Source organism: Periplaneta americana, chromosome 3 (assembly GCF_040183065.1).
Source record: "Periplaneta americana isolate PAMFEO1 chromosome 3, P.americana_PAMFEO1_priV1, whole genome shotgun sequence".
NCBI lineage: Eukaryota > Metazoa > Arthropoda > Insecta > Blattodea > Blattidae > Periplaneta > Periplaneta americana.
This window is the reverse complement of record NC_091119.1, coordinates 151,608,838-151,621,468: the sequence shown is the minus strand read 5'-3', so window position 1 is coordinate 151,621,468 and position 12,631 is coordinate 151,608,838. Positions and strand designations below refer to the sequence as shown.

The following is a 12,631-nucleotide window of genomic DNA, read 5'->3' as shown; positions in this document are numbered from 1 at the left end:
AAGTACAATTTAAATTAAGTAACGTATTAAACGATTTATCCTTCTATCAAACACGAATGTTCCCTGGATCAAACATCCTATTTTAATTATGTAATTACTTTATATTTATTTCTAACAGGTGCAGCGGAGCGCACGGGTATGGCTAGTATGTAATAAATGTACAAATATGTAGCTTAAAAAATCAAAACTTTATTAAGGGGGTATGTACACCTTTCGCAGCAAATTTTTTTTTTTTTTTTTTAAATTTTAGTAGGTTATTTTACGACGCTTTATCAACATCTTAGGTTATTAAGTGTCTGAATGAGATGAAGGTGATAATGCCGGTGAAATGAGTCCAGGGTCCAGTACCGAAAGTTACCCAGCACCCAGTTGGGTTGAGGGAAAAGCTCGGAAAAAACCTCAACCAGGTAACTTGCCCCAATAGGGAATCGAACCCGGGCCACCTGGTTTTGCGGCCAGATGCGCTAACCGTTACTCCACAGGTGTGGACTCGCTAGCAAAAATTTCGTAAAATTCGTAATTTCATTTCTACATAACTCGAATTAATTTTCTTCTGGAATTTGGTACGGTTATTAAAAAAATATTTATTTCTAGACCAATAAACAATTTTTAGAATCCAAAAAGCTTTGCTGTTAGGAATAAGTATATTTTTAAATTCAGGGTGCAATTTGTTTAGGGAAAGTAGGTTTCTCTGAGATCTTGCTCAATGTGAATATTTTTAATGCTTTTTCCCCTGTTTTATTCACAATGGGTGTATTAACAAGTTCTGCCCTCATCAACGGAATATATAAATAATAAATATTTTTGTGAGTTTTTTTTTATAAATTGCAAAACTTAATTTTTTACGTAAAAATCACTGGCTAATGAAACAGTGCTAAAGGCACGGTTTATTCTCCAGTATGAAATACACTTGTATGCAAAATTCCATAAATCTAATTTTTAAAAAAGTGGAAATTACGAGGGAAACAGAGTTGGGAAATTTAAGTTGTGAAAAATGAGCGACAAACTTACCGAAGGTAAGACATTCTTTTATTTTATGGGTTATTTTACGACGCTGTATCAACATCTAGGTTATTTAGCATCTGAATGAAATGAAGGTGATAGTGCCGGTGAAATGAGTCCGGGGTCCAGCACCGAAAGTTACCCAGTATTTGCTCGTATTGGGTTGAGGGAAAACTCCGGAAAAAACCTAAACCAGGTAACTTGCCCCGACCGGGTTTCGAATCCGGGCCACCTGGTTTTGCAGGCAGACGCGCTGACAGTTACTCCACAGGTGTGGATGGTAAGACATTCTGTCCATATTTAAATAACCAAGTCAATTGACAGTCTCACGTTTCATTTATAACTCGAAAAGTATTAGAAATATTTAAACATATTTTTTTTCACCATGATACTGAGGAAAGTCCACTTTTAAACTGATTATGATGTAAGGGATAGTGATGCGTCTCCTATAGCCTCTCCTATCCAAATCCCAACCGCTACCTGTTCGTGGTACACCCTGCTTTAACGAATGAGGATATGGGGACTGAGTAACAGCGGTATAACTGTATCATCTCAATGGAGGAAATGCCATTAAATATTCTAATAAATCGCTAGTCTGTCATGACGTGGAGGGACGTCCCCCAAGTGGCGGATGGGGAAGGTCGGTGGATTTACTTAAGTAATCCTCCCGGCTAGGTCCGAGGGACCCGATGACCAAAGACAAATGCGGTCCTCCATTCATATTGGGTTTTTTTTTTTTTTTTGGGCGATGAAACTGCCAAAATGTAAAACTGGTGCCTGGTAAAAACAGTTATGATCCTGCCAAAATATCATGAGAACGTGTCCTAAGTTTCAAGATTCCGGAGGTAAAACTGTCCCCCTATCGGATCTCCGGGTGGGGACAACTTTAGACACATCTCATCGAGGAAACTCCAATATCTATCTGCAGAAGACACAGAAGTATTGGAGAACACGAATGCTAATGGCTTCATTGCTAGATGCAAGGCATTGAAACAACAACAACATGTAAGAAAAGTTGTTGTTCTTGTCTAGTGCCTTGCATTGAGCTTAAAACACTTCATTTTGTGAGAACTAATGACTGTCACATTTTGTGAGACCTTTTGATTGTTACAGTTATCTCATTGCAATATTTATTATATTGTTTCTGTTTGTCCTTCTAACCTATAGGTAATAGGTAAGCAAGAAAAAGGAAACAAAACTCTGTCTACAAAATGGAACAAAAACAAAATAAAATGAACAGGAGAATAATGAACAATTCACGTCCACGTACATTTTATTACATCAATAAATGACAATTTATTATTGTTACTTAATTCTTTGGAAGCACAATTAATAATTAAATTCATTTAAGTAACAATATAGTAAATACGCAATGGAACCTCCATTCACATTAGGATTTGTTCTTTACACGCTCTCTAAGGATGTACAAACTATCTACATGGCATAAGGATGTCCATTCTTTAATAATTGTCAGAATCTGAGTCTACTCTGGCGCAAAAATAGTGTTTGATTGATGCATGCACGAGAGATAGAGAGACAGGTATTATAAACATTTCCCAAACTGATATTGAAATCAAGATTAAAATGGTAAAAAGTATTAATTTGTGTTATTTTTTCAAAATAGGCAATATACTTCAAGATCATATATTAAATATTTAACACACATCAAAATATGTAATTTAAAACTTCGGAATAACGACCTTTTCGTATAATTCGCCGACATTTTTTGTTTTTCTTTTATCAACATATAGGAATAGAATATGTAATTACATAAAATCAGGGCTTTAACACAACGTTTTCCTCTCCTAAGTGTATTCTACATTTCTAGCAGTCAAATAAACAATCTACCCATTTCGGTTTCTTTTTGCCCGAAATTCTTGATTAATTAATACCGGTACTCTTATTTCGGTGTTCCTGGCTACAGGAGTAATAAATGGAAAGAACTACGAAGATATTTAGAAAACATACATGATCCAATTCGCTGAGATAAGTAACACTTCCTTCTTCTTTCAGTGACGTGTTCAGTTAGACAACCCAATTCTTACTAGACGATAACCTAAATGACCTTGAAAACATCGAAGTTGAACATGTCTTTCTTACGAAACAGTTATCTCTGCCAGCACTTTCACCCTATTTTTACTGGCAAACTACAAGGTCAATAAACATTCTACTGAAAGCCACGTTTACACGTTGCTGAAAATGAGGGGAAAGGGGATGAATTTAGTTGACTTTGTGAACAAGCCACAAAGTGAATAATCTGTACATATAATATATAACAAATAGTTTTACCTGATTCTGAACGTTAATAAAGAAAGAAAAAAGGCTAACACTTTAGCCCTCCATATAACACCTATACATAAGTTAAAATTACAATATTGATTAATATTATTCATATCTGCAGATTTTTACTCCATTATACCCTAGCCTAAATGAAGTATGTGTGTGTATTGCCTTAATTTCCTTACAGTATGCAACGACATACCATCGATTTTTTTCATACTTTAGTTTTTGTTTATCTACAGTATCTTTATTACTTTATTATCTTAGGAGTACTTTGCATGTATATGAAAATAATTTTAAATTATCGTATGTGTTCATCTATCTGTCACATGGAATAGCTAATTTTTATTACACGTGATATTTTGTTCTTTTACAGAAATTTTAATAAGGATAATGCAACTTTTTATAATGTTGTTCAATTATTAGTTACAATGAGACTATTACTGGTTACAATAAGAGTATTTTTAACAATGAACGACATGTAAACTGAAACCGAGGCCATGCCATGTATAATAACGACACTGAGGCAGTTCCATAAATTCCATCTCCAGTTATTTCAAATTAGCAATTTATTAACTGTTCACATTATAGTCATATAAATTCCATTAAAGATGCATTATTTTATTCTTTATGACGACATAAAATTAAAAACTAATTAATGTATGTTGCTTTATTTCGATTAGAGTAAATTTTTTTTGTTATTCTCTGTATGATTCTTCTTCTTCTGCTAATGGCCAACATTGGAGGATGAGTCATTTGTTGCCTAGCAGTCAAATAGAGGGCACTGATGTTCCCTGATTCTTGTAATTTTTTATCAAGACTGGAACAGAATAGTAAATCTACAACACAAGACTTAGACTTAGCAATGCAAACATGTCTATGTACTATTAAAAGTTTATATAACTCTATGTTACAATGATATTCTTTTACTGAGATTATGCTGTCAAAAAACTTGTACTGTATTAAACTTGATTGTTAAATTCTAATGGATGACTGAGAGAAGAGAAACATGCTGTTATACAAGGTAGAAGGCATCCAAATAGGGTTCTCTCGAGATATGACTCAGGGCAATAAGCTAAACATAAAAGTCTAATATCACTGTGGTCTTTTGTGAATTGGTTTTGAGAAAAGTGACATTTTTAATTGAATCTTGGAACGAGTATTCCAGGGAAAAAAGGGAGATGTTGGGAGATTTTTAGAGCAAATACCAGCAAATGTGTCCTTTATTGGTCTGTTAAGTAACAGAGTCTGTTACTTGGCCGTAATTTTATTGAAGGTCAGTAATAAAGTGTGTGACAGGAAGAAGTACTGTGCATTCAGTGACGGTAGAAACAAATTAGAAGCAAGACTAGCATAGGAAGGAGGAAATGCACAGCCACCAATGTCCCTCTGTGACCCCTTTCGGTTACTGAACTTTCATGCATTTACATACAGTACATAATTTTGCGACTCAACTGCTACTGTTATGTGAACATGTGCTGCTATGTTACCATCTGTTTATCTTTATATGAATATTTCAAAAACAGTTCACAAACGATCACAATGATATGAGACTTTTATGTTTAACTCTCCCCCTTGATTTAGCTCTCAAAAGAACCCTATTTAGTCCCTTTTCACTTGGTATGCTGTATGTTAATATACATACTTGTTATCAAAGATCAATGAAAAATATGAGAAGAAAAATCAGATAAATACAAATGTCACAAATTGCTATTTAAGTTCTATGAGAGTTGTCACACTTTCCAGACGTGCAAGTAGGTGGTTCTTATGACAGACCTGTGTATCACTTCAGCAGCTTCATCAATCTCGTACGGGTTGCAGATCAGGGCTTCATGCATGGTTTCACCAGCACCAGCAAAAGGAGAGACAATCAACACTCCAGGAGGTTGGTTGATCTGACATGCAACAAACTCCTTTGCTACGAGGTTCATTCCTAAGACATGATTCAGTTAAATACTAACTAAATTTAATCCTTCTCCGATTACAAACATGCACATCTAAAAGATAATGATAATATACGTGCTAACGTGCTATAAGAAAGGAAGAAAAAAATAAACCAAACCTTTAAAACAAAATGGTATGTAAGAAAAGGTAAAATCTAAATGTCTATAATGTTATGAAAAGTATATTACATTGTGCAATTTGCATGCAAAGATAGAAAAGTTACATATCTATGAATATGGATTATTATGAGTCCCAAATTACTTTCTAAATCTTCTACAATAGGTACTTAAAAAAAAAGTACAGAAATAAGTTACATAATGTAGTGATTTTTTAAATAACCACGCCTGACTTCTACATGTTATGGTAGACATACCATCACGCAGAGGTGTGACAAGAGCTACTGCAGCATCTCGGTAAAAACCAGCAAGTTCATCTTGACTCACACAACCATATATATAGCGAATGGGAGTCCAGTTGTAAGTAGAAAAGCGACCATTGATACGTCCAACAAGTTGATCCATTTCTTCCTTCAAATCCTGATATTCCTTTACATCAGTACGAGATGGCACTGATATCTGTAGCAGTGTCACCTGGTAACAAAGAAATCACTTAGTTTCATAAATAAGAAGCCTGAATGGACAACAATGATTTCCATTTTTTGTTTCTTTTATAAAAGTGCAATTAATGGGATTATTACTTAAAACAGAGTATAAAAGTGCAATTAATACTGGAATTATTACTTAAAACAGAGTTCTAAGCTCTGAAATATTCACTTTTACATAGCCAGATAAAAAGGCTGGAAATACACTTACGACTTCTGCCATAGTAAGTCCAAACAAAATTAAACCATGTTGCAAAAATGTAGTTGTACAAAAAGAGCAAAATTAAGTAATATGAATATAAAGACATTCGAAACTGTAAAGTTTCATTGCAAAATTAAACAATTACGATATTTTTGCCATTTTGATATTTAAATTAACACAGCATACTAAGTCATATAATATGCAACACACTTGCCCCTGGTGTTAGATAACATTATTCCAACATAAAAAAGGGGGGGTCAAAGTATAACCCATGAAACACCTTTGTTGTACAGTACAACACTGAATTTTCCACATTCAATTCATCTTAATTCACTTATGTACTATCAAAAAATATAGCACGGTAATATCTGTAACTTTTTTTTTTAGTATTCACAGGAAGTCCAAAGTTTTGCTGACAAATGTAAACTACATCTAAAACGCAATCCTTTGATAATGCATAAATTGCATTGTTTCATATCAGTAAAATATAATCTAGGTCAATCGAAAACATGATTAAATATCACAATTATACCTTCCATTTTGATAATCTTATTTTTAAACAGAGATTGATGTGAAAATTGAAGTCAAGATTACTAAAATTCATGGATCTCTTACATTATTTGGCAATTTATTTCAATCAGGATAATACTGTGTTCATGGTTTTTTCAATTTCGGTTAAAGAAACAAACAAATGATATAGGTACAAAAACTTACGTTCTCTTTATGTTCCGGATGCTTCTCTAATAATCTCTCAAACGCTTTAAGCCTATGAACAAGTCCTTTTGTGTAGTCAAGACGATCAACACCCAACACAATCTTCTGGTTTGTGTACATCACCTGCAATACCACAAATGCTCGTAAGCTTCATAATCAGTTTCTTGAAATAAAGATAAAGGATAATTTCATAAGCACTGTTTGTTCATGTCCAACATTATCGTGGGGGGGGGGAAACAGAATAGGAAAGGGGGGGGGACGGAAAACTGGAGGGGTGAATGTAGTCAACATCCAAAGTAAAAACATGCTGTTTAAGGTATAAAAAGTGGATGATATTTGCTCTAAACTGAATGCAATGCTTGTAAAAAGAACGAAGCGTTTTCTTGGCAATTTGAAAAGTGTTGAAATGACTGATTCACAAAACTATTAATGTTTTAAGCTGAAAATAAAAGTATCTAACGACTCTCTTCTCCAGCTCTATTAAAAGCTAAACCAGTAACATTTTAAACTGAAAGAAAAAGCATATTACGTTAGATAACACTTTCAACAGATACAAGACTTCTTTAAAAGCTATACTTTCCTGACATAAATGTCCCAAAAACAGACAGCTGGGAGAAATTCTGCTTCTTTACAAATAGCTGTCAAATGTTGAACACTTTATGAAGTATCAATACTGTACAGAAGCCAAGCAAGGAAAAAAAATTGAGGAAATTATCATCCTTGGGGGGTTGTGGGATAATCTTTATCAACGTTTGGATTTTAGGACTGTAATTCGTGAATAATGACTTACCCCCATCTAGTATGTTCTATAAAAAAATATCAGGTAATAGCTATTGTTAAAATCTTCCGAGAAAGATTGCTGTGAGTCTGTGGGTGACATTATTTCTAAGTCCAAGCTCGCTGTAAGGTATGTATTTCTCATTATGTTCGATATAAACACATATTCATAATTACTCGTACAAATAAAAGAAGAAATATTTCAGATTGACTAGTAGTGTCGTCATCTCATGACTTCTCTAATTTATAAAGCACATGGTGCCATTTTTCTGAAGTAATCACATATTCTAAATTTATTTTATTTATTTATCTTTTTTTTTTTTTTTTTTTTTTTTTGAGAGCAAAGACAACTTAAAAATGATCTATTGAGAACTGTATTTCCCACTTTAATGTACAGATTTAATAAAAACTGGACGGATAAACTTATTCTTAAAGTTTCTTTGATGTTAACAGTAAAGTGGGAAGAAAATATATGAGTTGGTCTTTCTGTTTCAGTAAGAATTTTTAAGCTGTTTCATTTCTACAGAGTGAAAGTGAAATAACTTTGCAGATTGAAAGGGATGATAGGGTACGCTTAAATTAATAGAAAACCTATGTTACGTTTTGTGATTAAATGCATGGTTAATTAGAAAATTAAATTGGAAGTTCCAGCAGTCTGGCTTAATTAGAAAATTAAATTGGAAGTTCCAGCAGTCTGGCAACCTCGCCACTAAAAATCTTTTTTCATATCATAATACAGATGTAAGAGGTCAACGAACTCAACGTACATGTACTGTCTCGCACTTCCTTCTTTAGTTACAATGTTGTATGTATTTATTTACACTGCAAGTGGGCACGCACCCGGTGGCAGTGGTATATACAATATTAACAATACACAGTTAAAATGATAAGCAATACACAATAAAATTTACAATACATAATAAAATTTACAACACATATACAATTTTATACCCAATACAATAAGAATACACTGCAATGGACTGCATGGTTCAGTGGTTTTTAAATTAAATTTACACGAAAACCGCCTACATTATTTAAATATGACAGAGGGATAAATGATTCTTTATTAGATTTTCTATCGATATGGACAAAAATCATGATCCAATTCGCAATAATTACCGAATAAGAGGGTGTTAAACATTTGAGAAAAGACAATTTATTCTGAGAAAACTATGAACTTTCCACCAATAAGGTATAGTTTTTTGTTACATACAACATGACCTATTCACTCTAAAAATCTGCAGGGTTATTTCACTTCTACCCTGTATATTTAAACATTATACACATAAATGTGTACAGTATATAGGATTTGGCATAAGTCGCTACCCTGAAAAAGCAATTGAGGTAATCTAACAAACTACAGATCAATTCAACAATGCCAGAAGCTTAGCTGCAACTGTCTTTATCTCTTTGGCGGCAGTTAATAGAGTTAATGAAGCGGGAATAAGCTTATAAAGTCGTCAACGTATTAATTTGCGTAGCGGAGTAGTGACTAATGCTGCACACTATATAAAGTAATAAACAATAACCGTAATAGGTATACATATATATATATCAGGTCAGTTACATTATAGTATAAACTATAATCAAAATATCTAAATTAGCACATTCTTTTTTTTTTAGTAGGTTATTTTACGACGCTTTATCAACATCTAAGGTTATTTAGCGTCTGAATGAGATGGTGATTATGCCGGTGAAATGAGTCCGGGGTCCAACACCGAAAGTTACCCAGCATTTGCTCATATTGGGTTGTGGGAAAACCCCGGAAAAAACCTCAACCAGGTAACTTGCCCCGAACCGGGAATCGAACCCGGGCCACCTGGTTTCGCGGCCAGATGCGCTGACCGTTACTCCACAGGTGTGGACTAGCACATTCTGACGTATTTAATTTTGACTAGTAAATTAATTTATTATTCGTCAAATTCCAAAGATCCCAACAGTTCTAACTCAATGTTAAGAATAGCTGGATCTTTAATTCTGTCCTCATTTTATTTTCGAACATAAATAGTTTTTAACGCCCTGTAAACAAAAAAGGCTATGTTCAGCACATTAATTCCTTAACTTAAGTGAAAGAGTGTTATGCGATAATGGAAGGCTAAACTTTTCTTCCTACAGATCATTCCATCAGCACTCAGACTCCATAATATTATCTCGATGATCATTCATCCTCTTTGCAAACCTAGTGATATAACGGAGATAAAAATGCCCTTTAAAAATTGCCACTCCCAAAATTTGCAGCTGTGGGATGTAGCTTACTTAGGCTATTGGTAAATCTGCCTCTGCTTCTGGGGTTTTTCCCTGCCTTTCACAGATCATTTGAAAAATCCATCAAAAGTTAGGAGAGGAGGAGCATTAAAGGAAGACATAAAAAGAAAGAAGACTTCATTATTATAATTCTCACCAATACAATAATACAATATACCTTGGGAGCTACTGTTGCCAAATTAACAAAGCGATCAAATGGGACACCAATAGGAAGTGGGCGAATGCGAACAGTTCTGCCACCATGTTCCACTAAGAAATTCCTGCGATCCACACGGCAACCTAAACGACGCTGGCAGCAATCGATGAAGTTGATACAATAATCCTCTATATGGAATCCAATCATATCATTTCCTGGACATAAAAATAATTATTATTTACATATGTCCAAATATTTTATGGTAAAATGCTGTTAGATAACAAAAACTGTAGCAAACATTAGTCATTCAGAACAATGACGGATTCTATATTACACGAAAAAGCATGCTTTATTGTGTTAATTTAATTCAGATTTTTAAAATTGATTTCATTACCTCGTCTCACAGCAATCACAATGTCATTAATGTGGTAAGAGATTTTTGAGGCTTTACACTGTGCCACATGTGCAATAACATTCAAGGATTTGGAGCAATCTGTTGGTTTATTCACAAAAAGCTCCTTAAGAACAGCTCTTGGTAATGGATCTGTGAGACAGATTCCCTTCTTCTTGCCTTTCTTGATAATGGAGCTGATAAGGAACCCCAAAACATTGGGTGTTTCCACATCCATAACACCGTACAAAAAATTTAAAAATCTCTCACCTCATAGACCATTGTGAAAGTCTTACTATTATTTTTATTCATTAAAGACATCAGCTCAAAGAATTTAAGTGACCACAAGGGTCCTGAATACAATAAACATGTACAATATAATGTGATATTTGAAACATTAAAGAAAAAAGAAAGTTAATTGTTGAAGGAAAATATCGTCATTGTTCCTGCAATAACTCCTATGTGCAAAATATACAAATTTTCAGTAAGGAGAAAAAACACATTTATTCAATCTATGGCAGTGGTACATAGAAGATTGTGAATTCTTACATTTTCGAAAGAAAGAAATATAATTACATAGAGGAGATTTTATTATATGCTGTATCATTATTTAAGTTATTTAATAGAGCAAAAATCTGAAAATCGATAAATATGTCACATAGGAGTTATTGCAAGAACAACGACGATATAAGTGAATTAACTGAAATAGAGATGATGATGATGCAATAACATCATTACTGCAGTGTGTAAGTTCCGGGACACTTAAATAATAATATTTTCTACCCATTCTTCATAATATTTTAATTTTTCCAGGTAAGTTACGGTGTTGTGCAATGTCCATCACATAATATATCTCAATTTTTCCAATTGTGTTAAAGTGTTGTACATTGTTCACTACACACACATGCGTATAGGCCTAAATGTATATAAACACGCATACATAAATAAGCATGACAATAGAAGAAAAAGCACTGATTCAATATGAAAAACTTATTAGATTACCAGGAAACAATTGGCATTCATACAGTCCTCTCTGTAGATTGAAAACTCAAAAAAGTTTCATATCCATTGTTCAAGAATTAAAACAGAAAATCAATATCCCGAATTTAAAAGAAAACCTACAAATTAAACCAAACCCTTTAACTCTATTAAATATAGAATATAATCTAAATTTAACAGAAGAAATACTAAAATCAGAAGTAAACACTGAAATACTAAAACAACTGTCTTTAGAGGCAATTAATATTAGGTACCCTCCACAAAACTGGCTTCATTTATACACTGACAGATCCTTGATCTCCAGAGAACAAGGTGCCGGTGTAGGTGTTACGTGCTGTCTCTTCTCACTTTATAGATCTCTTGGGTATGGAACAACAAGTTTTGATGAAGAAATCATTGCAATGAATGAAAGTCTCAGGAATCTTCTATGCCACATCAATAAATTTAAAAATGCAGTTATATTGTCAGACTCCAAAGCAGCTATTCTATCAATAGTCTCTAAACACACACCTTCATCTCAAACAGCAGAAATAACTAAAATGCTCTCTCAATTAATATCACTCAATAAAAGAATTGTATTCCAATGGATACCATCCCACTGTGGAATCCTGGGAAATGAGAATGCGGATGCTTTAGCAAAGAAGGGCAGCACTGCTACTTACAGACCTGTTACTAAATATACGTATTATTCTGTGAAAAGATTTATTAAATCTACACACTTAGACTTCAACAAACAAAATTTGATAACACAATCTCAAGGGGAAAAATGGAACTCTCTGCATCAAAATCCACAGTTAATTCCCGATTTACCACGAAAATCGTCTGTAGCTGCATTTAGATTGGCAACAGGCCATGATTGTTTGGCCAAACACCTGCATAGAATTGGAATATATCAGTTCCCTAACTGCCCATTGTGCAACTCAAATCAAGAAATGGATTCGGAACACCTCAAAATCTGTGCTTCAGTGGCTGGCCATGATAATATCTTTGAAAAATATTGGAGTGCAAGAGGTCAAATGACTTTATTGTCAAACGCCTGGCATTAGAAAACAACGACAACAACAACATAAAGAAGCATGTATGGACGTGCAGAAAAACCCAGCCGCAACTTTTCACTTTACATTAAATGCAACTGCTGTTCAGAAAGATTAACACTTACCGAGCATGCCTTGTAAAATCTCGTCTCCCCATGGAAAGAGACGAAAAATATCCCAAGGAGGAAATGGGATATGGAGGAAGAAACCCAATTTGAATCGAAGACCTGCATCATCAGCTGCCTGAACAATAAAATGATGTTAATGATTATAAGACTGAAAAACT

At 33.9% G+C, this 12,631-nt stretch overlaps 1 protein-coding gene across 4 annotated transcripts in view; it reads right to left on the bottom strand.

Annotated features, from left to right (window-relative positions):
* Tps1 (Trehalose-6-phosphate synthase 1) overlaps window positions 1-12,631 on the bottom strand; it is a 40,334-nt gene that overhangs the window by 19,748 nt on the left and 7,955 nt on the right. For all 4 annotated transcript variants that reach the window (XM_069821865.1, XM_069821866.1, XM_069821863.1 and 1 more), the window contains exons 6-10: window positions 12,471-12,588; window positions 9,943-10,136; window positions 6,744-6,866; window positions 5,600-5,816; window positions 5,059-5,215 (exon numbers count right to left, since the gene is read on the bottom strand). In XM_069821865.1, coding sequence (XP_069677966.1) covers window positions 5,059-5,215; window positions 5,600-5,816; window positions 6,744-6,866; window positions 9,943-10,136; window positions 12,471-12,588 — 809 coding nt within the window. The remainder of the gene's footprint in view (window positions 1-5,058; window positions 5,216-5,599; window positions 5,817-6,743; window positions 6,867-9,942; window positions 10,137-12,470; window positions 12,589-12,631) is intronic.